This window comes from Furipterus horrens, unplaced genomic scaffold (genome assembly GCF_987537825.1).
Source record: "Furipterus horrens unplaced genomic scaffold, mFurHor1.1.pri manual_scaffold_4, whole genome shotgun sequence".
NCBI lineage: Eukaryota > Metazoa > Chordata > Mammalia > Chiroptera > Furipteridae > Furipterus > Furipterus horrens.
The window spans coordinates 86,512,957-86,539,361 of NW_028327174.1; the positions used below are offsets into that span (position 1 = coordinate 86,512,957).

At 40.8% G+C, this 26,405-nt stretch overlaps 1 protein-coding gene across 4 annotated transcripts in view; it reads left to right on the forward strand.

Annotated features, from left to right (window-relative positions):
• Positions 1–26,405, forward strand: part of PARP4 (poly(ADP-ribose) polymerase family member 4) — a 136,894-nt gene that overhangs the window by 13,684 nt on the left and 96,805 nt on the right. For all 4 annotated transcript variants that reach the window (XM_090273714.1, XM_090273716.1, XM_090273717.1 and 1 more), the window contains exons 2-10: positions 7,686–7,818; positions 9,126–9,327; positions 10,646–10,712; positions 11,688–11,763; positions 12,486–12,599; positions 14,654–14,803; positions 15,363–15,500; positions 18,369–18,542; positions 23,662–23,822. In XM_090273714.1, the coding sequence (XP_090129840.1) occupies positions 7,687–7,818; positions 9,126–9,327; positions 10,646–10,712; positions 11,688–11,763; positions 12,486–12,599; positions 14,654–14,803; positions 15,363–15,500; positions 18,369–18,542; positions 23,662–23,822 (1,214 nt within the window). In that variant the 5' untranslated portion in view covers position 7,686. The remainder of the gene's footprint in view (positions 1–7,685; positions 7,819–9,125; positions 9,328–10,645; positions 10,713–11,687; positions 11,764–12,485; positions 12,600–14,653; positions 14,804–15,362; positions 15,501–18,368; positions 18,543–23,661; positions 23,823–26,405) is intronic.

A 26,405-nucleotide genomic window follows, 5' to 3' on the forward strand; every position in this document is an offset into this window, starting at 1 on the left:
CAGCTTTGTCCCTCCAACCTGTCTGGACGAGCACCACTTATTTATAACTTCTTACGTTGGACTTCCACGTAGCTTTATTTTCTGGAAGTTCTGGTTATTTCTGGTTTTGCGGTAGATTTACTCCTTCTTAGGTGTGGAGGGAGATGGAGTGTGTCATTCTAGGCTTCCATCTTGGCTGGAAGTTCCTATATCTTCTTGATGAACTGTTCCCTTAAGTATTATGGAATGTCCTTCTTTGTCTCTTTTTATGGCCTTGTTCGGAAAACTGTTTTGTCTGATATAAGTATTGCTACCCCAGCTTTTTTTTCATGTCCATTTGCTTGGAATACTTTTTTCCATCCCTTCACTTTCAGTCTGTGTAAATCTTTTATTTTGAGGTGTGTCTCTTGTATACAGCATATATGTGGGTCATATTTTCGTATCCATTTTGCTACCCTATGGCTTTTGGTTGGAGCATTTATTCCACTTACATTTAAGGTTATTATTGACAGGTATTTATTCATTTTTCCTTTGTACATGTGTTCCTCTCCCTCTCTCTTTTTCTTCTTTTTCTTAACGCATTCCCTTTAAGAAAAGGGAATGTCTTGCAATGCTGGTTTAGTGAAGATGTATTCTTTTAGTCTTCCTTTGTCTGGGAAACTCCTTATTTCACCTTTCATTTTGAAAGGGAGCCTTGCTGGTAGAGTAGTCTTGGTTGTAAGCCTTTGTTTTTCATTGTTTGAAATATTTTTTGCCATGCCCTTCTTGCTTGTAGTGTTTCTGTTGATAAATCAGTTGATAGCCTTATCGGAGCTCCCTTGTATGTTATTTGCTGTTTTTCTGTTGCTGCTTTTTGGATTCTCTCTTTGTCCTTGAATGTTGCCATTTTAATTATGATGTACCTTGGAGTGGGCCTTTTTGGGTTCATCTTCGTTGGGACCCTCTATGCTTCCTGGACTTGCATGAATTTTTCTCTCATCAAGTTAGGAAAATTTTCTGTCATTACTTTCTCAGATTTTCTATTCCATTCTCCTCTTCTTCTCCTTCCCGTATCCCTGTGATATGAATATTGTTTCGTTTTTTTTAATGTATTTTATTTATTATAGTGTTACATTTGTCCCAATTTCCCTTCCCTCTGCTCCCCTCCACCCGGTGGCCCCCTCCCTCCAGTTGTCCCCCCCTTTTAGTCCATGTCCATTGTTTGTGCATAGTTCTTCTCAACCTCTCTCTTGTCTATTCCATTCCCTCTTACTATGCTTCTTAATTCCTATACCATCTCCCTCCCTCTCCCCCTTCCCCCTCCCCACTGACCTCCCCCCAATATGCTCCCCATACCTATAGTTCTTTTTCCACTCTTGTTGCCTATTTAGTTTGCCTTTGTTTCAATTCCCTAGCTTCTGTTGTTGTTTCTTGTGATGCAGTTTTCATTTTACTGTTCATAGTTTTGATCCTCCTTTTTCTAAACCAGTCTCTTTAACATCTCATACAATAGTGGTTTGGATCTGATGTACTCTTTCAGTTTTATTTTGTCCTGGAAACACTTTCTCTGCCCTTCTATTCTGAATGACAGTTTTGCTGGATAGAGTATTCATGGCTGTAGGTTTTGGATTTTCATTACTTTGAATATTTCTTGCCAACTCCTTCTTGCCTGCAGGGTCTCCCTTGAGAAGTCAGCTGATAGTCTAATTGGGACCCCTTTGTACATGATTCTTTTCTTCTCTCTTGCTGCTTTTAAGATTCTCTATCTTTTAACTTTTGACATTTTGATTATAATGTGTCTTGGAGTGGTTCTCCCTGGGCCCAGTTTTTTTGGAACTCTCTGTGCTTCCTGGACCTGTACGTCTATTTCCTTCCCCAAGTTTGGGAAGTTCTGCTTTATTATATTTTCACTTAATTTTTCAACTTTTAGTTCATCTTCTTCGCCCTCTGGTAAACCAATGATTCTTATATTGGGTCTCTTATAGCTGTCCCAGAGGCTTCTGATCCTCTCTTCATTTTCTTTGCTTTCTGTTTCCTCTCTCTGCACTGGTTGACTGTTTGCTCCTTCTCTATGGTCTGGTTTGTTGATTTGAACTCTCGATTTTATTTCCTCACCATCTGTCTCGTATGTGGTTTTGTTCCTTTCAGTATGAGTGTTTTTCAATTCTTTCTCATCTTTTTCCAGATCTTTTGTTAATTCTGTAAGCCACCTGATAACAATGGCCCTGAAATGAGCCTCTGACGGGTTTCTTATTTGTTCATCTGTCAGATTCTTCATCTGTTGCCTCGTGAGCTGCGCCACCAGGATTTCTATAGTTGTCTTCCTCATTTTGACAGATGCGTTTTGTTTTCTTGGGCCAGCTATAGGGGCAGTGCCTGTGTACTCGTTACAACCCAGTGGCCAGTGGCGATCTGCAACCTTTTTCACTGCACTGTGGCCCTTTGTGATCACTACCCAGCAACCGGCGGTGATCCGCAACCTTTTTCGCTGCGCTGTGGCGCTTTGTTGTCACTGCCCAGCGACCAGCGGAGATCCGCAACCTATTTCACAGCGCTGTGGCGCAACCAGCGGAGATCCGCAACCTATTTCACAGCGCTGTGGCGCTTTGTGTGGGGGCGGGGGTCCAAGATGGATTCCTGCAGTTATTCCGCTAGGAGACTGTGATCCGTCCTCCCGCCCTCTGGGTCTCACTGTTGGAGGTGATGTAGTGGCTGATTTTCTGAGCGTTGGTTTCATGAGCTGCCGGGGTTAGACTGCAGCTGAGATTGCTCTCCCTGCCACTGTCCCAGATGCTACCGCAAACAGCACCACCCACTTTTGCTCTTACCTGCCCAAAGAGCGCTGCTGGTCTATAACTTTGTACGTTGGGCTTCTGTGTAGTTTTATTTTCTGGAATTTCTAGTTATCTTTTGTTTTGAAGTAGTTGTATTCCTCTCTAGTTGTAGAGGGAGACCGAGCGTGTCCATCTAAGTCTCCATCTTGGCCGGAAGTCCTTGTTTAGTTTCTTGTCCTCCAGTTCTCTTAAACCTTCTTCATTCTTTTTTAGTATTTTTTCATTTTGTTGCATTGTCTGGGAATTTTTTTCTACATTGTCCTCTAACTCACTGATCTGACCCTCTTCTTTATTTAGCCTGCCTTTGATTGCTTCTACTGTGTTCTTCAGTTCAGAAATTGTATTCTTCATTTCTTCCTGGTTCTTATTGATAGTTTTTATGTCCCTTTTTATGCTGCTGTAGTTCTCCATAAGTTCCTTGTAGGTTCTGTGGAGTTCTTTGTAGTTTCCCTGGAGTTTTTTGTAGTTCCCCTGGAGTTTGTTGTAGTTTTCTTTGAGTTTGTTGAGTTCGTTGGGCTTCCTCATTACTGTTGTTTTGAATTCCATGTCTGATAGGTTGCTTGCCCCTATTTCATCTAGCCTTCCTTCTGGGAATTCCTCCTTTCCTTTTGGTGGGGTGTTATTCTTTTTTGGTGGGGTGTTATTCCGCCTTCCCATTTTGGGTGGCTGGTCTCATTTGTTTCTGCTTCTTAGATTGATCTGCTTTCATTTTCTGCCTTTGTGGTGTGACCTTCTCGTATACAGTTGTTGAGCTGCTGCCTCCAGCTGATGCCACTTGGAGTGGAGTAGTCTGCTTAAGTGTTTTCCCTGTAGCACTGGGGATGATTCTGTACTGGGATCTAGTCCGCTGTCTCCCAGCTCTTTCTCCAGAGCCAGCACCCAAAACTTTTCACAAAGTGCCTCTAGTTCACTTCACCCTCCTTTGGCCTCAGCCAGGGATGAGTGCACTCCCTTGCATAGACCAGGGGTGGGTTGACCGGTTGGGCACTGGGGTGGGCGGGTCCAAGGCTCTTCTGTGCACCTGCATGGGGCCAGCAGTGGGTGGACTGGTTGTGCACCTGTTCTCCTGGACAAGGGTGCCTATGTGCACCAGCAGACAGGTTGGTTGCACGCCTTTTGGTGTGTGTGGGGGGGGGGGGCGCCTGGGTGTGCCGGTAAACGGGTTTGTTGCATGCGTGTTTGTGCGGGCTGGAGGCACCCCTGCGTGCTGGCAGGCAGGTTGGTTGTGTTTTTGGGTGGGCAGACCAGGGCACTTCTGTATGCCTGCTCGTAAGACCCAGGGGCAGGGTTGGGGAGTGGGTGAGTGCGTTTTTGTACCTGCATTCCTCAAGAATCTCATCCCACCCTTAGCCTCTCCTCCCCTGTCCACAAAAAACAATCAAAAGAGAAAAAGGAAAAAGAAAAACACATTCACACACGTACACACAAAAGTATGCTGTTTGTTGCCTCCCAGAGAGCCAGATGCCACCTGGCCCACTTCTGGCTCTGCCAGCAGGCAGTGTCTCACTCTCCTCCCGACTCCTCTCAGGGGAAACATACGGTAACTAAAAAATCTTTGCTCACTGCCAGCCGCAGCTCAGGGAGCCAAGCCAGCCAGGAATCCTGTCTTGTCCCTTTCTCCTCCACTATCCTCACCAGACAGGTCACTCCCAGATGGTTTTCTCTGATCCAGCAACACCAAGGCTCAACTCCTGCCAGAATACAGATGTTAACTGAGATGTTCTGTCCACAATTAGCCCAAACCACAGACAGGTCTCAGAAGCAAGCAAGCACAGCCTCCCCTCACTTTTCCACCATCTTTGGAAACCAGCCGAGGGTTGCGTGCATATTTATGGCATGTAGGGCCTTGAGGAACGGGCACCATTGCTCAGGTAAAGGGACTAGAGCTGGGGGTTCTAGTCGGCTTGGGAGAACAGAATGTTTAGGGAAGGGGAAGCAGGAGGAACACAGACTTTAACCATGTCCTCAGGGGACTGCTCCTGGTAGGCACCCTTGGAGATGGCAGGCCCAGTCATCCTGCAAGGAACCTCCTAACTAACCTTCTTTAAATTAACATGAGATCCAGGAACTACTTTTCACCAATCCCACCTGTTAGACGTGGTTTCAGTTTTAAAAAATTGACAAATAGCTACTGTGAATTAAACCCAATATCTCACCATTTCATTAGCTTATTGTAAAATAAACATAATATTTCTTTCAATTCAAAAAATGCTTCATTTTTCTTAGAAGTAATTATTTTCTATATGTGTAAGGTAAAAGGAATTAACTTTAAATATGTATATATTTCCATTTGAATGTAAGTTGTATGTGTTTATTACTAATTATTCAATTTATCTCTAGAATGGCTTAACAGAAACCCAAATACTAATAAGTCTCTTTCAATTTATAGAAGATATATAAAAATCTGTGGTTTCATTAACACACAATGTTAATCTTCAATTTAGAAATTAATGCTTCTGTAGTTACTTTCTATATTTTTTAAGTATATTTTATTAAGTTGTTACAGTAGTTCCAATTTTTTCCCCCTTTGCTCCCCTCCGCTCAGTACCCCCCTTCCCTCCAGCAGTCCCGCCTCCCTTAGTTTATGTCCATCAGTCGTGCATATAAGTTCTTGGCTTCACCCTTTCCTATATTATTCTTAACTTCCTCCTGTCTATTTTGTACCAACCGATTATGCTTCTTAATCCCTGTACCATTTCCCCATTTCTCCCCCTCCCCCCTCCCAGCTGATAACCCTACAATTGATCCCTGTACCTATGATTCTGTTTTTAGTCTGGTTTGCTTAGCTGGATTTTGCTTTTATTTTTTAGATTGAGTTGTTGATAGTTGTGTTTGTTGTCATTTTAGTGTTCAGAATTTTGATCTTTTTCTTAAGTAAGTCCCTTTGACATTTCATATAATAATGGCTTGGTGATGATGAACTCCCATAGCTTCACCTTGTCTGGGAAGCACTTCATCTGCCCTTCCATTCCAAATTATAACTTTGCTGGATAGAGTAATCCTGGTTGCAGGTTGCCTTTCATCACATCGAATACTGCTTGCCAGTCCTTTCCTGACTACAAAGTGTCCTCTGAGAAATCAGCTGATAGTCCTATAGGCACCCCACTGTAGGCAACTCTCCACCTCTCTCTTGCTGCCCCCAGGACTCTGTCTTTATCTTTCACCTTCGGCATCTCAGTCATGATGTGTCCTGGTGTGGTCCCCTCTGGGTCCAGCTTGCCCAGGACCCTTCGTGCTTCCCAGACCTGTATGTCCATCTCCTTCGCAAAATTTGGGAAGTTTTTCTCATTTGTTTTCAATTCTTCCTTCCTCTTTCTGCACTGGTTGACTGGTTTTTTCTTCCTTATGTTCCAAATCACTGATTCGAACCCTGGTTTCCTTCTCTTCAACATTAGTTTTTTGTGGATTTTCCTTCATTTCACTTAGGATAGCCTTCACTTCTTCCCTTACGCGTCTGCCATACTCAAGCATACCTGTCAAGCCTGTGAGCATCTTTATCACCAGTGTTTTGAATCCTGAGTCTGTTAGGTTATCTATCTCCTCATCTGTTAGGGTGGCTATCTCCTCATCGCTTAGTTCTCCCACTGGAACCTTGTTCCGTTCCCCCTTTTGGGCCATCCTTCTCGGTCTCCTCATTCTGACAGGCTCCTGTGTTTGTTTGCCTATGCGTCCCAGGTAGAGCTGTCACTCCTGTTATGTTGTAAGGGGTGGAGTCTTAGGGATTTGTCAGTACAGGGAGACCTGTTTCACCACGTTGTGGCACTGTATGTGGGGGAGGTGTCCGAGAGGGAACAACGCCACCTGCCCAGCACTCGCCCCTTTTTCAGGCACCTCTCTCACTTCCGCACCGGACTTGTGCCCCTCTAGCTGCTGCCCTGGCCGTCATTCCCAGAGTAGGTGGGTCCGCGGATGTTCTAGGACTGTTGGGGCCCTTTAAACAGGCGGACTCTGTTGAGAGCCTGGTAGTTTCTTCTTCTGCTCCAACCTCCACTGGTCTGCACAGTCAGAAGCAATGAGGCTTGATTTTCCCTGGTGCTGGGACCATGAGTTACTAGGTCCAGTGAGGAACTAGGAACTCTCCCCAGGTATTCCTCCTGACTTTTTAAAACATGTGACTGAGCTTTCTGCCAGCCTGCCGATGCAGCCACTGCTGCTGCCACCACACCGTGTTCTCTCCGCCCCTCCTACCTGTCTGGATGAATATTTCTTCTTTATATCTTTGTTTGCTGGACTTCCATGCAGTTTGACTTTCTGGAACTTCTGGTTGTTTCTAGTTTTAAGGTAGTTGTATTCCTTCTTAGATGTGGAGGGAGACACAGCGTGTCTGTCTACACCTCCATCTTGGCCGAAGTCTACTTTCTACATTTTTAATGCTTCTGTATTCTTAAATTCCATTTGATCTGTAACTGAAGTCTGTCATGTTTTTCTTAAAATGTACATTATGAGCTAACAAGCAAAAAAGAGAGCAGATGACAGCGAGCGGGGGGAGCAGTTAGGGGGTGGAGGGATTAAGCAAAAAGGATAAAGGACTCTGAACATGGACAACAGTGTGGTGATTGCTGGGGCAATGGGGTTTAAGAGGACTAAATGGTAATGGAAAAAATACAATAAAGATTAAATTTTTAAAAAATTATATTATGAGTCTATACAAAAGGATTTGGGGGTGTCATAATATCAGCCATAAGAGCTAGAAATGATTCTAAAACCAAGATACATTTTGCAGACATGGGTAATATTTACTTTCGTGATTATAATATGATTGCAATTTTTTTTTTAAATACTGCTCAACGTTCCCACAGTTTGCATGTAGAACAGTTCTAAAGTCATTGTCATTTATATTCATTGAAAATAAAAATTTTAAAAGCTATGACTTGGAACTTCTTTTTCCTACAGGATGACTTTGGGAGTCTTTGCAAATTGTACCTTCTGTTTGAAAGTCAAGCACTTAACTCGTCAACAGAAGAAAAAGCTACAAACTGACATTAAGGAAAATGGTGGAAATGTGTTCTTTTTATTAAATCCTCAGGTATTTTCAAATTTTCTAAAACTCTCTATGATAGATATTGTGCCTGAGGGGAGTGCAGGTCATGGTGAGAAGAGTAAGTAGAGAAAACTGGCAGCAGGGAAGTCAGTAAAGGCAGGGAGTGACATGGCTCTCAGAGAATCTGAACTGGAGAGAGGCAGAGGAGGGAAGACCACCCAGTTTCAAAGTCGTTAGGTGCCAGTCCTGCGAGTGCATGCACTGCCCTGTGCACGCTCTTCCCTGTGTTGGTAGGCTGATGAGGCTGCCCCTTCCTGGACCACAGCCCTGGGCTTGCCAATGGGAGCTGGGTTTGTTCCTGAAGTAGAGTCAACTCCAGCTGGATTCTGGGTGCCTCTCTTGCATTTGGTAGCTTGCTCATGAGTATCAGAAATGCAATGGCCTTGTTTTCCTCCAGGTCAGGCAGAACTGAATATGCTTGCCTTAAACAACTTTTCTCACTGACTTGTCTTACCATTTCTGTGGATATGAAGAATTCATGCCTCTTATACACTCTCAGTGTACCTGCTGCATAGAGAATGCCAACACAGGCTCTCACTTTTGGAATCTCTCACCTATGGACTACAACCTCTTCAGCAGTTGTTTTGCCAGTGTCTATAAACATTTGAAATGTGTGTATACTAGCTATTGTGATGGAGTAGATAACACAGTATGTAATGATGAGGAATCATCTGCAAGATAAATTGCCAAGTGGAAAAGCAGTGTGTTTAGTATGCTGCTATCTGTGGCTACAAGAGGGCTGTGTACTTGTATGTATGTTTCATATGTTATCTACACAGAATAGCTCTGGCGGGGTACTTGAGAACAAGTTACAGAGAAATGGTGGGGAATAAATTAACTTATTATTATTATTTTACTTTCTAGATAGTCTACAGTATACATATACTAGTTATTTTAAAATGAATCAATAAAATTGCAAATTAACACATTAAAATAAATAATAATGAATACCCTTTAAACCTCCTATTCCATTCCTAAGGAAAAAATAAGTTGTACAAAGAAGTGTGTATGAAGATATTCAGCAAAATATTGTTTAGAGGAGTGAAAATTTGGAAAGGACCTCTAGGATTGGTTACTCAACCATGGTACATCCATATCCACGCTCTTTAAAAGCTTGATTTTTTAAAACTTTAATATAACCATAAATTCTACTATTTATAGGAGTTTTAGAAATCCGAGAAAAATTGTTATAGATTACCTTCCAACAAGACTTTTCAAGGGTGAAAATTAGATACAAAATCATTTTAATTTTGTTTTTACCAGTGCATAATGAATTGATTCTGTTTTCTTAGTGTACACATATAATCTTAGACAGTGCTGATATTCTGAGTCCGTACCAACTGAACTCTCTCCGAAAGCACCATATCCATATTGTAAATCTGGACTTTATATGGGAATCTATCAAAGAAAGGAGACTCTTGGACATAAAGAATTACAATTCTAACAAGTCACTGGACAGTACACCACCTCCTTGTCAAAAAACAAGCAGTTCTGGTAAGCATTTCATATCAAGCACTCAGTGTATTATAGGTGCTATAGTAAACATTTTGGTTTGTCAAAGTTATTACAGACAGAGGATGGTCCTGAAATGCTACATAAAAATTAGGTTTGTTATCTCAGAAAAATAATGAAGGTCAAAGACTTCTTTAGCAATAGAAACAGATTTGTCCATATCCGTTATAGTGTGATCAGAATCAAAATGACTACAAAAAACACTGAAAGTCTCAGTAAACTTGATGTGTAATTTTAACTGGGAGGAGGAAGAACCTTTATGTTAAGTTATCATCAAAACTTAATGGAAATTTTATGAGCGGCGTTGGCTAAAAAAGTTCTTTCCAAAGCATGATGTCTCCAAAAGCAGTATATCTCCTTTTTAAACCCAAATTTTATTTTGGAATCTGACTGATAAGAAAGCCTTTGGACATAGAAAAATGCACTCCTCATGAGACACATCAGAGTCAAATAGTGCTGTTAAATGCTAATAAGCACATGATATGTTAGATATAATCTTATATGAAATTATGTTGTTTGTAAAAGCTTTAGACATTTAAAGTTTCGATGTGGTTCAGCCTCTTTAGACAAATGCTGGTCCAGAAATGCTTTCATCAGACTATCTTGCTGTCTCAAAGAATGTAGCTGAAACAAAAAGGCAAGATGATAAATTCCTTTGACACTGAAAACATTTTTCAACATCCAGAATAATATAGTCAGATCCAGAATTACTGCAGATATACTGATGACTTTTGAAATGTTAACATAATTAAAACTGAAAAGAAATCCTTACATTAGAAGAGTTATTCCTATCTATCATAATACTATAAATAGTAATACTATTCTTCTATAAGAAAAGAATGAAGCAAACATTGCTCAGCCTTACATAGGAGACCTGAATTTCCGTCCTGTAAACACATTTGGGACCTGGTGGCACTCAGGAACTCATTCTGATCCTGTATTGTGTTAAAAATGCATTTCATAACTATGCTCACCACCATCTTCTGAAGAAAAAAATGCCATTTGAAATTGTATGCCTATCAATGAGTTTCATGTAATACAGATTATGTGAGAATTCTCCTCACATGACTATTAAAATAGAATGGTATGTTCTTACTGTCTTTTAATCTACCATCCTCCTTTCCCACTTGTTTTTATATTAGATCACCAATAGCTCTAACTAATTTAAGGACACTTAAAAAAAATAGAATAGAATAGAATGCCCCACATTCAAGACTCTTAACAATTCCAGCATTTATTGTTAACTGATTTTAATAAATCTTTGAGTAGTAAACAAGTATTTTGTTTGTTTTAATTCTAGAATTGAAAACAGAAAAGCTGCGCATGGACAGTGCCACAGAGACAGAGAGCATCATGACACTTACTAAGTAATCTACTTGTGGTCATTAAGACTAGACACTTTGCAAAATGTTTTATAAACCTCAAGCACAGTATTAAAATGCTATTAGCACATCAGTATTTTTGGTAGTATTTTAATTTATGCTGCTTATCCAACTCTTAAGTTTTTATTTATTTAAAACTTTTTACTTTGACTAGTATAGTGATTATTATTTTTATCTTCTCAGTACTATATGAGATTGGGTGTAATTGTGACATTAAAAATGAAAAACCTCTGGGATGAAATATGGGCTGTCTGCTCACTCTGTTACTGTACTGAACAGGATTTAGAGATAGTTTGTTATTCTCCACCTGATGTTTTTTAGAATGTATATAATAGCAACCTTTGAAATGGAGTATGTGATTCTGCAGTGTTAAGAGGCATCACATTTTGCCTTATTTTACTTGTTAATAGTAGTCCTAGAAGAGAAAACAAGCATCAAAGTTAAAAGTACAGGCGATGAGAAGTCTGACACCTTTATTTTTAAGGGATATTGACTGTAGTTCAAATAGGTGTGGGCCTGTCTGGAGTGACACGGTGTCTAAGGGTCCATCTCAGAGTGAATGCAGGTCGTCTGTCTATGAGGAGCTGTGTCTGTTTCTTTTATGCTTTATGCCACCCCTGCCATCAAATGTAGACATCAGAGCTCTAAAATTAGCTAAAGGAGGAATCCAGCTCATCCCACAAGACTTTTTAACCATCTTTAGAATATCTAAGGAGACATTAGGGACTTATAGTGCATTTTGAATGGAGTTAGAAGTACAAGAAAAATTTTATGAAAATACTGTTTATAAATGACCCATGGGCATGGACAATGGGGTGGGGATTGACTGGGAGAAGGGTGGGTGGGGCGGGGGGAAATAATGGGGGGGAAAGTGGGACTATAATGGAAAAACAATAAAAAAAATGCTGTTTAGTCTAAAAGCCAATTTTAATATTAAAATTTTAATTATACAAATTTCAGGTTTTATACAGAGAATGTTGAAATTCCTCATTTTTCTCAACATTTTGAAGTTGCAAAATATAACATCTTGGAAAAAGTAAGGGTCTGATTTCTATTTGGAAAAAAAGGCGGTCTGAATGTCTTGTGATTGTTCTTCTTCTTTGATAATTTTCTCATTGTTTTGAAAAATTGTGCAAATCCTTAATAATATTTCTTAATATATGAGTTGATTTTTAACAATCAAGAAAATTTTTACATTTAAAATATTTAATTCTGTAGTGTAAAACTAATTGCTCATAATTATTGTAAAAGTAATGCATGCTCATAAAAAATGTAAATAGTATAAATATTAATAGGACATTAAAAATAAAGGTCCTTCCTGTTTTTAACAGTTTCTTGTATTTTAAGATATTTGACACAAATATTTACACCATCTTGAATTTCCATTGCTTTTCATTTAAAAGAAATACAAAAAACTTTTCTCCAACATGATGCTTCATTTGTATTTTTTAGGCATTTTAATCAAATGTAACTTGAAAATGACTTCTGTGTTAAAGAAGATATGAAAAATGGTACCATTTAAGTATATACAGATAGCCCTATAGTAAAAATATAGGAATGAAATATACCTAAATAGTAATAGTGATTATATATCTATGGTATGATTTTATGTGATTTTTATTTTTTTCTGTACTTTCTGTATTTTCTGCATTATATCTTCAAATGAGCAATACTAGTTTTATAACCAGTTTTTTAAAATGGCGTGCACAGTTTGTTGTTTAATGAATGCAGCTTACAAAAGACCAAGCTCTTTTCCAGGTGGGGCCCGAGGGAGGTCGAGAAACTGCTGTGATGGAGTTGCAGTGCTTCCAGGACCCTGGGGACCCAGCCTTCCTCATAGCTGTGCACTTCCTCCCTGTCAGTGGCACTGAGGTAATGGTTTTCCTATCAATTCCTGTGCGTTTATCCACCCTTGTTCATAACTAGTTCCATTAACACTGGCCAGTGAACCAGCCAACCTATTCATATTTTTCATTTTGTTGGTAAGTAGGTTTGAAAAGTGAAAATGTGTTCCCTTTTGAAAAGCGGCAGATAAGGAAAGCCCAGCACCCCTTGAGCAGAGCAGTACAGGGGATTCACCAGAGGAAGAAACTCACCACATAGGGTCCTTGCTCCTGTTGTAAGCCACTTATAGAAACTTTCCTAATGTATATACCTTTCAAAGCAATCTTTTCACACTCCTACTATGTACCAAGCAGTCTATTAGAGGCCAAAATCCAAATATCAAAAAGACATATACCTGCCCCACAGAAATCATCACCTGGGAGGAAACAGTGAGATGTCTGTGAATTGTTGTGGCCTTGAGAGGCAAGAAAGTCTTTGTAGAGAACAACCTAAAACAGTTATGAAACAAAAAAAGTTCAGAACTAATACCTAAAGTTCAAAGAAAAGGCTACAAAACCAACAGACTGTATTCTATTATTATATAGGCATTCAGCTTACAGGTGTCAAACAGGCGCTGTTCGGTAGGGCGAATAGTCCTCCCGGCACTTCTCTCAGGCTGTGGACATGCTTGCTTTGCCCACACCAGGGTCAGCTCTGGGCAAGGAAGGAGGCTCACATCACATTGGTGCAGATCCACCTAACTTAGAAGCCCACCCACAGAAGCCCATTCCTCTTTAGAACAGAGGTTAGGGTTGAGATGCCCTTAATTAAGGGAAGTGCCTGTTTTTGGAGTCACTTCTCCCAGGGAAGTCCAAGATGCAGGTTTCCCATCTGCTATTTATGGTTCATTCATTGAACTCCCAGTCCCCATGCAATTGATTAATGACAGGTCACTATTACCCAAGCTATTTTGCCTAATATTACAACTGACATGTCACCCTTAAAGGTTTCCATGGGAACAGCTATAAAAAGTTAACCTAAGTTCAAATGTGGCCAAGAAGGGGAAAGGGTTTTGTTAACCTTTCCCCCCAACATGTAGACTATATTTGGTGGAGGATTTAGTTGTATGGATAAAAACTAAGTAAAAATCAAGTTGGAAACAATGGTAGAATGTTACTGTTTTTTTTCTTCATTGGGAAAGAAAATGGTGAGGCTGCCTAGGCCAGTATGTCTTCCTGCTCTCTATAGGGCTTGTTGCTGGGCACCTCTTCCTTTCAAAATCATGAGTCTCCTTGGTGAGTCTGTTCACCTTGATAGAAATAATCCTCACTTAACCAGCAGAGAAGAAGCTGGTCCAGAAGAGACTCTTCTAGCTCTCCCTTCTCCTTTACTAAACCATTTTGATGGAAATTATGTTAAACTCTACCTTCTTAAATGCAGTAACTTGAACATGACATACTTCTTTTTGCCAAGTTTGAGAGGTGTCCAGTAGCCACCAGTCCAAGAGGAGGTTTATCAGTGTCATGACTGTTGAGGAACAAGTGCAAGAACCAAACGGTCGGAGACAACCAAATTAGAATTTAAAGAGCCTTTATTAGCTGGCCAGCGACTGCCCACCCGTCCACAAGCTGGACTTAGGTGGACAGCCCCAACCTTAGGGATTGGGGGGTTTATAAAGCATTTCAGGTGCATTCTTGTTCCTGCAGGTGGGAACATGGACAGAAATACAGCTTGTATAGACAAAAATTTTCCACTATTCCCCAGGTCATTGCTCAAAGGAATAGGTCACTGCTATTCCCCAGGTCATTGCTCAAAGGAATAGGTCACTGCTCAAACGAATAACAGTTAGGTTAAGTTCCTTGTTCTGCTTGGTCGGAGCATGCAACTGCGGGGGTCTGGTTCCCGGGACCCAAGTTCAGCTGATTACCCTACTGGCTGGACATCTAAGAAATACCCTTTAACAATGACTCCCTTGACAGTAGCAAGGATCTAATGCCTTGTTTATGTTCCTATTCCCTTGGTACATAGGTGTTCAATAAAGATTGACATTTAAGTTACTGTATCCACATATCCTAACATTTTGCTACATACTATATTCACAGACTAGAAAGCAGTTCTTCGTAAAGTACACCTCTGCAGATGCAAGTGAGTACTATGAAAATTACATTGAAGAGCTGAAGAAACAAGGATTTCTACTAAGAGAATCTTTTACCCCCAAAGCCACCGAATTAGCATCCAAACAGCTGCAAGCAGTAAGATTGATTTATCCATGTTATTTTGTGTTACTGATTGAATATTTTAAAGAGAAATGTTTTCTTTACGGCAAGTAAAAAACTGGCCAGAGAGGAGAGTGGGAGTTAGGAAAAGGAACAGTGAACCCACAAAAAGGCTTGGAAGCTGAGAGGGGAGTGAGTTCCAGGATGACCCTCAAAACTTAGGGCTTATTTCAGTAACAGACCACCACAGCTTTCAAAGAGTCTATTATAACCTGGGCCAGGAGTCAGGGGGTTTTAACTCTTAATACTATTTAAACTCTAATTCCACTGGCAGGCCTAAAGTTTATAGAGTGAAGAAAAAGGCAAAAGGAAAAATAAAATGGGACTAAAAGAGAGAAGGGTGGACAGAGGGATGGTATAGGGAGGAGGTGGAGAGAGAGCTGAACAGAAAGGGGAGGTGCCTAGTATTAGTTATTTGGGTGTGAGCGGCTCTCTCTTGGCTATAATTATTTTCACACCTCTGATCATCTCCATTAAAAATAAACCTACCCATTAAAACTTTCTGTTTTGTTGTTGTTTTTCTATTTCATTGCAGTTGCTATTGGAGGAGGTAATACATTCAAGCACTCTGAGCCAAGAGGTAAAGGATTTAGTGGAGATGATTTGGGCAGAGGCTCTTGGCCACCTGGAGCACACTCTCCTCAAGTCTATGAGCAGGATCAGTCTTAATGATGTAAGTCATGTGTGTCCTTGAAACAGGGCTTGTAACTTCTGTAACCTAATAAACCTGCTTTCCTGGTTTCTTAGCTTCAGTGGTGCCACTTCTGTGTGAGTGCTGGTTCAGTTATTTTTGGATGCATTTCTGTTCTTTCTTCTTCTCCTAGAGCAGGGGACACTGAGAACACTGAGGGGAGATAAGCTTTTAAGAAAACCAGACCTTCCCATTGTAAAAAATGTCAGGCATGATTGCTGATCAAAGCTTGGCTCATCAGGAGGCCTGCTCCTCTTGATTAAGAGGTTTATAGCAGGCCTGTGAGATGTGGATGCTCTTGGTCCTCTGTTAGATACTTAGACTAATCTACTCTGCAGTACCTGCTTCAAATTTGTGTACCTCTGACCCTCCAGAGGGAAAGGCAGGCAGGCTCCCAGCCCTCCAGAAACTGCTCTTCTTAATTATATACAATGAAAAGAGCAGATAAATACTTCCAGCCAAGATGGAGGCCTAAACTGACATGCTCCATCTCCCTCCACAACTAAGAAGGACTACAACTACGGCAAAACCAGAAATAACCAGAAGTTCCAGAAAATAAAGCTACAAGGAAGTCCAACGTATAAAGTTATAAACAAGTGGTGCTCGTCTGGATGGGTAGGGGGGGCAAAGCTGGGGTGGAGAGGTCAAGCTGTGCTGCCTGCAGGAGCCACAGTGACGAGCAGCAGGATGGTGGTAAGCACAGATGCCCGTATTTAGGGGGAGGAGAGAAGTGCCTGGCAGCACCCCTAGCTGCAGACCCAACCTGTCAGCTCGTGATTCCAACGCTGGGGAAGGCAGACCCACATTGCCTCAGACTGTGAGGCCCAGAGGAGGGGGACTGTGTGGGGACAGAGGAGGAGGCTCCCGATCTCTCAGCGGAGAGTGAATGGCAGGAATCCATCTTGGACCCCCGCCCCCACACAAAGTGCCACAGTGTGGTGAGAAGGGTCACCCAGTAGTGATGAGTGCACAGGGCTCTGCCCCCTATTGCGTAGGAGGTGTGACAGCCCCGCCCAGGAAGCAAAAAACTGCCAGGATGGCAGAGTTAATGATAAAGATACCAATCACGCAGCTGACCAGAAAGCAAATACATGAATTAACAGATGAACAGATAGATAACCTTTCTGAGGCTTAGTTCAGAGCTATGGTTATAAGACAGCTTACAAAAATAACAGCGGGACTTAAGACTGGGAAGGAATGAAGACTAGTCCTGCTGAAATGAACAAAAACACATACAAAACAAGTGGTGAGGGAAGGAAAACCAGGGATCAAATCAACAAATCGGAACAAAGGGAAGGAACAAATAGTCAACCCATGCAGAAAGAGGAAACAAAAAGTGAGGAAAATGAGGAGAAGCTCAGAAACCTCTGGAACAACTTACAAGAGAGCGAGCATCCAAATTATAGGGTTGCCAGAAGGTGAAGAAGAACTAGAAATTGAAAAATTATGTGAAAAAAATAATGAAGCAGAACTTCCCTAACTTGGGGAAGAAAATAAACTTACAGGTCCAGGAAGCACAGAGAGTTCCAAATAAACTGGACCCAGGGAGAACCACAGCAAGACACATTATAATCAAAATATCAAAAATTAAAGATAAAGAGAGAATCTTAAAAGCAGCAAGAGAGAAGAGAATTATGTACAAAGGGGTCCCAATTAGATTATCAGCTGATTTCTCAAAGGAGACTCTGCAGGCTAGAAGGGACTGGCAAGAAATATTCAAAGTAATGAAAAGCAAAAACCTACAGCCACGATTATCTCTCCAGTGAAGCTGTCATTCAGAATAGAAGGGCAGAGAAAGTGCTTCCAGGACAAAGTAAAACTGAAGGAGTTCATCAGATCCAAACCACTGTTATACGAGATGTTAAAGGGACTTGTTTAGAAGAAGGAGGATCAAAACTATGAATATTAAAATGAAAAGTCTATCACAACAACCAACAGCAGAAGTTAGGGAATTGAAACAAAGTTAAACTAAGTAAGCAACGAGAGTGGAAAAAGAATTATAGATATGGGGAACATATTGAGAGGAGGTCAGTGGGGAGGGGGAAGGGGGGAAAGGGAGGGAGATGGTACAAGAATTAAGAAGCATAGTAGGAGGGAGTGGAGTAGATAGGAAGATGTTGGACATGGACTAAGGCAGGGGGAACAACTGGAGGGAGGGGAGGTCACTGGGTAGAGAGGAGCAGAGGGAAAAGAAATTGGGACAACTATAACAACATAATCAATAAAACATATTTCAAAAAAAGAAAAAAAAAGCAGATGAAAGTAATGGTCCCAATGGTCCAACTTGTGCAACTACATTCTTATATTCAAATAATACAGACAATTCCTTTATGAAATTAAATGAATTTATTTCAGGGCAAAGAAAGTTTCCTGGGGTAGAGTCCAGAAAGTACTTTGTCATTCAAAACATGTTCTGGTGGAGTTTGCTCCTACTTTGATTCTGACATCTTTCTAAATATCTTATGTGAAAAGCAAGTCTCCTACCATTGCATGAATACTCCTCTCTCCGTGGATATAGAGATAGAGATAGAGATAGAGATTAGATATAGATATAGGTATATATTAGATATAGGTACAGATAAACATATAGATAGATCATAGATAGCCCAGACTTTGGTTCTTCTCTCTAGTTGAGCTGAGACAATTTTGGGATTATCATCACATGGCATTATCATCACAACTAGGATACATCTACAGTAAACATTATGCTTGTTTTATGACAGGTTTCCAGAAAACTTAACAGTTGCAACATGTCTAAGAACTGTTTTAGCTATTTTTATACATTTCTTCACTTTCTCTATGATTATCAAGATCTAATTTTAATAAGCATGTATCATCTTCTGTTTAAAGGTCAGCAAAGCAGAGGGAATTCTCCTCCTAATAAAGGAAGCACTGAAAAATGGAGAGACAGAAGAACAATTACAAAAGATGATGTCTGAGTTCTACAGAGTGATATCTCACCGAGGTACCGCAACAGAGAAAGTTAACCTGAGACTATTAGCCAAGAATCAGGACCTCTGCCAGGTAAATCTCTGGAATATAGAATTCAGTTTAAAATATGTTGGGGGTGGGGTCTTTTCAAATCTGATGAACAAGTTAACATTGAGTCACAGAAGTTATATCTAGAGTTTGCACACACACACACAAAAAAAATGCTTAGCCATTTTAGAATGTTTTTGGTCCTTATGGAAGTTATCTGAACCATATTTCCCAACTGGAATGTGTTGGGATAGTAGTACAGTTGCAAATATGTTTAGAATTGCTGCCCAGTAAAATAATTTTCCAGATCAGGAGTTGAGTTAAGATTCTATCTGCAAAGAAACAGAGAGCTGCAACTGACTGGAACAATGACACTTATCACCCTGTATAACCAGAAGTCTAGATGTACAGTGGCTGCTCGTCCAGTTCACTTCAAGGTTACATCTCTGACCTGCCTGTAGAATGGCAGTTTCCCTTAGCCTGGCTCCCCTTACCATCAGCTTACAACTACAGTAGTTCATAGCATCCCACCCAGAACATATTTTTTGGTGTCTCTTAGAGGAAGCCCTTGGAAGACTTTTATTTCTTTGGTCAGAATTGGATCATGTACATTCCTGAGGCAGTCACTGGCCAGGAGAAGGGAGTTACAGTGACTGCTCAGAAATGGGTCATCCCCCTCAAGCTGTTGGGGAGGAGCAGGGCTCCTTAGCAATTAAGAAGAAGGCAGGAAGGCAGCCAGGGTCCATCCCACCCTGAACAAACCCATGTTCTTCTTGGGCTCTGAGTCGTCTCATTCATGCACGAAGGGCTTGGGACAAGGTCAGAGATGCCTGGCCTAGACTTCAGAGGAGTTTGTAGACATGAAATTTTGCATGTTTGGGGAAATTATTCCTTTCAACAGGTTCTCAGAGGAGTCTAATCCAAATAAGTTAAGAATCAATAACGAGGTGATGCAGGACCCTTCCAAATGTAAATTCCACAGTTTGTCTCATATCCAGTGTAAAGAAACTTAATCATTGGTTTTGCTACTGAGAGGGTACGGATGCTGCCCATCCAGATACTTTTTAATTTAAATTTTATATTTTCAATAGATAATATAACTAATTTAAAATTCAAAATTATACTAAAAAAGTACACTCAGAACAGTTTCTATTGTATACTCCCCTCTGACCCATCCCCTCTCCCCAGCCTATAAACATTTTTACTGGTTTCTTCTTAGTCTTTGTACAATTTCTTTATGCAAATCAATATGGATAAGAACATAGCATATTACTTTATATAAAAATAGAGGGTGGAATAAGATTTAATAATAATAATAATAGTATACAGTCTTTGCAATTCTGTACCTACTTCCCTCATTTAATATGCCTGTACATGAGGGTTATCTTTGTAGTAGTCCACTGTGGGATGTGCCACATTAGCAGGGGCGGTATCCCCTGTCACTGTACATTACAGTTCTTTCTGGACTTCACTATCACAAACAGAGCCACACAAAATAACCTTGTGTGTTTGTCATCTCCTCTGTGTACAGTGATAGCTCTGAGATACAGTCCCGGTAGTCGAAGTGCTGATTTAAATGATGTAACTGTGATAGACTTTGTCTGATTCCCTCACAGGGGTGATACTGTTCTGCCCTCCCACCACCAATGCGTGAGTTCCTATTTCCTATATCTGTACCAACAGAGTACTTGTCAATTTTAGGCTTTACCAATCTATGGATAAGAAGTGGCCTCTCCATGTGGTGAGCCTTGAGCACCTTTTCAAATGGTTAAGGGATGTTTATGCTTCTTTTTCTGCCTGCTCATGGCCTTCGTCTCTTTTCTTTTGGGTCTCGGTCATTTTCTTCATGATTTTTAGGTCCTCTTTATAAATTAAGGAGCTTCATCTATGATGTGAGTTGCAAATATTTTTTGCAGTTATTTATTTTACTTTGGTTATGATGAATTTGTTTGTGGTGATTAACTTGTTCTCTTTTACCATACAGAAATTTTTTACTTTTATTTAGAAAAATACATCAATTTTTAAAAATTTTAGTTTTCAATTACCAATGCCATACAATGTTGTATTAGCTTCAGGTGTCCAACATAGTGATTAGACTTACATAACTGACGAAGTGATCACTCCAATATATCTAGAACCCACCAGGCACTATACATAGTTATTTCCTGTGCTGTACATCCCTGTGACTTTTATAACTAGAAATTTGTACTTCTTAATCCCTTATTTTATGGTTAGTGAGTCATAAAGACTTGTACCAGCAGAATGCCTAGTGCTCTCCATCAGTATCCCTTTAGTTTCAAAGATGCTTAAAGTAACATATTCCTGTATTAAACCTAATTCAGATTATCCAGGAGCTGTATTCCCTCCTCCTATATCCATGACCAATGAGTATATTAAACTTGTTGAGTTCCCACTTGGTGAAGAGACCCATGTCTTATGCATCTTTGTATCTTTCAAGTCTAATTCAATGCCTGACATACAGAACATGCTTAATGAGTTTTTGTTAAGCAGAACTGACCTTGCAGTCTGTGGATCTGAGTTCCTGTTTTGTCAGTCTCCCTTCTTCACTGCAGGATCCTGAGCAATTAATTTAACTTCTCAGAGCCTCACTTTCTTTGTCTATACAAAGAGGGCAATAAGATCTAATAATAGTAAGTCCAATGTTGTAGTATAGGTTAAAGGAATAATGTACCCCATAACACTTTATGAGAAATCTTCATGTACATTATTATTATTTTTGTAAGATTTTTAAATTCTTTTAAATTTATTTTTAGAGAGGGAGGAAGGAAGGGAGAAAGATAGTGAGAGAAACACTAATGTGTGAGATAAACATTGATCAGTTGCCTCTCGTATTCTCCCAACCATGAATCTCTCCCACAACCCAGGCATGTGCCCTGATCAGGAACATTTTGCTCTGTGGGATGATGCTTAACCAACTGAGCTACACTGTCAGGGCCACATTATTATTATTATCATGTATATTGCTATCACTGAGTTAACTGTATTACCTTTATTTTTTTAAGTGTATTTTATTGAATATGCTGATACAGTTGTCCCAATTATGTTCCCTTTGCCCCACTCCGCCCAATACCACCATTCCCTCCAGCAATCCTTCCCCCGCTTAGTTCATGTCTATGGGTCATGCATGTAAGTTCTTTGGCTTCACCCATTTCCTATCCTATTCTTAACATCGCCCTGTCTATTTTGTATCAACCAATTATGCTTCTTAATCCCTGCACCTTTTATCCTATTCTCTCTCTTCCTCCTCCTCACTAATAACCCTCCATATGATCTTCATATCTATGATTCTGTTCCTATTCTAGTTGTTTGCTTAGTTTGTTTGTTTGTTTGTTTTTAGATTCATTTGTTGATAGTTGAGTTTGTTGTCATTTTAATGTTCATAGTTTTGATCTTCTTCTTTTTCTTAAATGTGTCCCCTTAACATATCATTTAATAAGTGCTTGGTGATGATGAGCTCCTTTATTTTTACCTTTCCTGGGAAGCACTTTTATCTACCCTTCCATTCTAAATGATAGCTTTGCTGGATAGAGTAATCTTGGTTGTAGGTTCCTGCTTTTCATCACTTTGAATACTTCTTGCCAGTCCCTTCTTGCCTACAAAGTTTCTTTTGAAAAATTAGCTAACAGTCTAATGGGAACTCCTTTGTAGGTAACTCTCTTCTTTCCTCTTGCTACTTTAAAGAGTCTATCTTTATCTTTAATCTTTGGCATGTTAATTAGGATGTATCTTGGTGTGGTCCTCTTTGGGTTTAGCTTGTTTGGGATTCTCTGTGCTTCCTGGACTTGTATGTCTATTTCGTTCACCAAATTAGAGAACTTTTCCTTCATTATTTTTTCACATAAGTTTTCAATTTCTTGCTCTTCCTCTTCTCCTTCTGACAGCCCTGTGGTTCGAATGTTGGTATGTTTAAAGTTGTCCCAGAGGTTCCTAAGCCTCTCCTCATTTTTTTGTTTTGATTCCTGTTTCTTCATTCTGTATTGGTTGACTGTTTATTTCTTCCTTATGTTCCAAGTCATTTATTTGAATCCGGTTTCCTTCCCTTCACCATTGGTTTAGTGTGGAGTTTTCATTTCACTTAGTATAGCTTTCACTTCTTCCCTTATGCTTTTGCCATACTCAATCATTTCTGTGAGCATTGTTAATACCAGTGTTTCGAATTCTGCATCTGTTAGGTTGGCTATCTCCTTGTCACTTAGTTCTCCCACTGGAACTTTGATCCATTTCCTCTTTTTGGTCATACTTCTCTGTCCCCTCAACTTGACAGGCTCCTGTGTTAGGCTCTGTGTCTTAGGTGGAGCTGTCGCACCTGCTGTGTTGTAAAGGGCAGAGCCCTAGGTATTTGTCAGTACTGGGTGTCCCATTACACCATGTTTTGGCTCTGTATGTGGGGGAGGGTTCAGAGAGAGAACAATGCCACTTGCTTGGCACTTGCCCCTTTTCTAGTAACTTTACCCGCTTTCTGTATGCAACCGGCACCCCTCTAGCTGTTGTCCCAGTGATGGTTCCGAGAGCAGGTGAGTTTTTGGATGTTCTAGGGCTGTAGTGATCCTCTAAATGAACTCTCCTGAGAGACCAGCAGTTTCTTTCTCTGCCCCAACCGCCACTTGTTTTCACAGCCAGAAGCAATGAGGCTTTATTTTTCTGGTGCTATAACCATGAGCTGCACAGTCTGGCCTGGGACTGGGATGGTTCCCAGGTGTCCCTCCAGGCTTTTACAATATGTGACTCTTCCTGCTGGCAGCCATAGCCACTGCCACCACCACACCGAGTCCTCTCCTCTTCCGACTCTCCAGCTCCACACCTCCTATGCATCTGGATGAGTATTACTTCCTTATATCTTTGTTTACTGGACTTCAATACAATTTGATTTTCTGGTAGCTCTGGTTGTTGCTGTTTTGTTTTGTTTTGAGGTAGTTGTATTCCTTCTTATGGTTATGGAGGGAGGGAAAGTGTATCTACTTACACCTCCATCTTGGCCAGAAGTTGTATTGCCTTTAATATGCCACTTACAGCACACGCAGACATTAATCAAAAGCTTTGGTGAATAAAGCTTATTTTCCTAATGTTTTTAAGAAAAGGTAATTTGATATAAGTATTTGGGTATGTGGTGATTCTAACATCTGTATGTCATTTCCATCCACAGCTAATAAGAGACATGGTTAATGTCTGTGAAACTAATCTGTCCAAACCCAACCCACCATCTCTTGCCAAATACCAAGCTTTGAGGTGCAAGATTGAGCATGTAGAACGGAACACGGAGGAGTTTTTAAGACTTAGAGAAGAGGTATTGCAAAAAAATCACAGGTAAGCATAAGGGAATGCATTTGGATCTGCTTTTCTGTAATGTTATTTCAGATTTGGATAGTCATTTGCCACATTATCTAGACACATCAATTCTCAGTAACAAGATAACTCTGTGTCATGACCAATTAGTTCTTCTGTTTCTGTTTTTGTTTTTTAATTTTTAAATTGATTTTACAGAAAGAGAGGAAGGAAGATAAGGATGGGAAAAAACATTAATTTGTTTTTTTATTTATGCATTCATTGTATGTGCCTTGACTGGAGATCGAACCCATCATCTTGGTACACCAGGATGATGCTTTAACTAGGTGGTCCCCAACCTTTTTGGCACCAGGGACCAGTTTCATGGAAGACCATTTTTCCATGGACCCAGAGTCAGGGTGATGGTTTTGGGATGATTCAAGTACATTACATTCAAATTCACCTCCTGCTCTGTGGTCCAGTTCCTGACAGGTCCAGACCAGTGCTGGTCTGGGTACCCCTGCTCTAACCAACTGAGCTACCCGGGCAGGGCTCTTCTGTGTTTATAATAAGGCATGAGGCAGTCTGCTATGCTCAAAAACACTTCCTACTATTCCACTTGGATTTCAGGGTTACCAAATCTTGATGAGAATTCAATTTTTAAAATTTAAATCAGTCCTGACTTGTGGGTCTCTGTTGTGTGGGCATTGTCCCACAAAACAAAAGGTCACAGGCTCGATTACCAGTCAGGACACATACCTAGATTGTGAGTTTGGTCCCAGTTAGGGCAAGTATGGAAGGCAACTGATCAATTTTTCTCTCTTACATTGATGTTTCTGTCCCTCTCTCTCCCTCCCTTCCCCTCTCTCTAAATAAAAATAAAGTTTTTAAAAAAATTTAAATCACAGGGTATTTTAAGTTTGTGTTTAAAGGTTGTTACATAAGAAAGTGCATTTAAGACAGAGAAGATGGCGGAGGAGTAAGGGGAGGCTGCACTTTCTGGCTCCCGAGACTTGTCTGTAGTTTGGACTGATTGCAGACAGAACATCTCAGTGAGCAGCTGGACACTGGCAGGAGTCAAGCCTTGGCACTGCTGGATTAGAGAAAACCATCTGGGAACGATCTGTTTGGTGAGGATAGCGGAGGAAAAAGGGACGAGACGGGATTTCTGACTGGGTTGGCTCCCTGAACTGCGGATGGAAGTACACAAAGGCTTTTTGGTGACCACAGGCTTCCCTAGAGAGGAATTGGGAGGAGAGCGGATCTCTGCCCGCTGGCAGAGCCAAGAGTGGACCAGGTGGCATCTGGCGCTTAAAGACAGGAAACAGCCTACTGCTGTACATGTGAGAACGTGTTTTTCCTTTATATTTTTCTCTTCTGTACTGCGGAGAGGGGAGGAAAGGTCAGGGGTGATAGAACATTCTTGAGGAGCGCAGGCGCAGAAGTGCGCTCGCCCACTGCCCAACCCTCCCCTTGGATCGCGCAGGCACGCACAGGGAAGTGCCCTCATTCACTGGCCCAGGTGCGCGGGGCCACGCGTCCAGGTGCCCCTCAGACACACCCCAAAAGACATAAGGTCAGTGCCCCAACGGGCTCACGGAGGGCCCGCTGGGCACACAGAAGACTGTGCACAGACACCCCAGGCCAGCCCCAGTGGGTGCCAGGCGGGAGCGCAGACCACTTGCAGGGGCTCTGCTCGTGCCCGCCCAGGCGGGTGTGGGAACTGGAGGAGGCTGCAGCATGGGAACAGACAGTGGTGACTCACAGACGCCCACTTTCACTGTGCACAACTGTCCGGGGCCCCACTCTAAGGGGCAAGACACAAACTCCCAGGCTGCAGCTCGGCAGGCCTGAGGCTAGCACGAAGGCCACCGTGCGCGTGCACGTGGGCGCGTGCACAAGCACCCCTGCCGGGTCAAACCGGCGCCAAACAAACGCACCAGCCACCATGGGCGCACACCGCTGCTGCAAGAATCAGGAACCTCTGGCCCGCCTCATTAGACCACTTGTGGATCCAGAAAAAGAAGACAACACACAAAGGCTGAACTGAGAAAAAACTTTCCTTTTGTATTTTTTAAAATTTTTATTTCTATTTTAATTTTTTTGTATTTTATTTTGTTTTAATTTTTTTAAATTTCTTTTTAATTTTAATTTTAATTTTTACATTTAAAAATATTTTTCTTTAAATTACTTCTTTAACTTGTCTCATACCATTTCTCCTTCTCATCCTTCCTCTTTAATTTTTGTTTATTTGTTTGTTTAGTTTAACCTCCCTTTCACACTAAATAAACTACTATATAAATTTAATACTATACAATTCCACTTTCTTACTATATTCTGCATTCTTTTCTCTTTTTCTTTTATTATTATTAACATACAATGTAAATATTACATACTGTCTTGCATAGTGTCGACACTACTTGCTACTATTGTTAATCAAGTCGTTTTTTAGTGGAGTCTATAGGGTATTCTATGTATACTATCATGTCATTTGCATATACTGGTAATTTTACTTCTTCTTTCCCAATTTGTATGCCTTTTATTTCTTTTTCTTGTCTGATTGCTGTGGCTAGTACTTCCAACACTATGTTGAATAGGAGTGGAGAGAGTGGACATCCTTGTCTT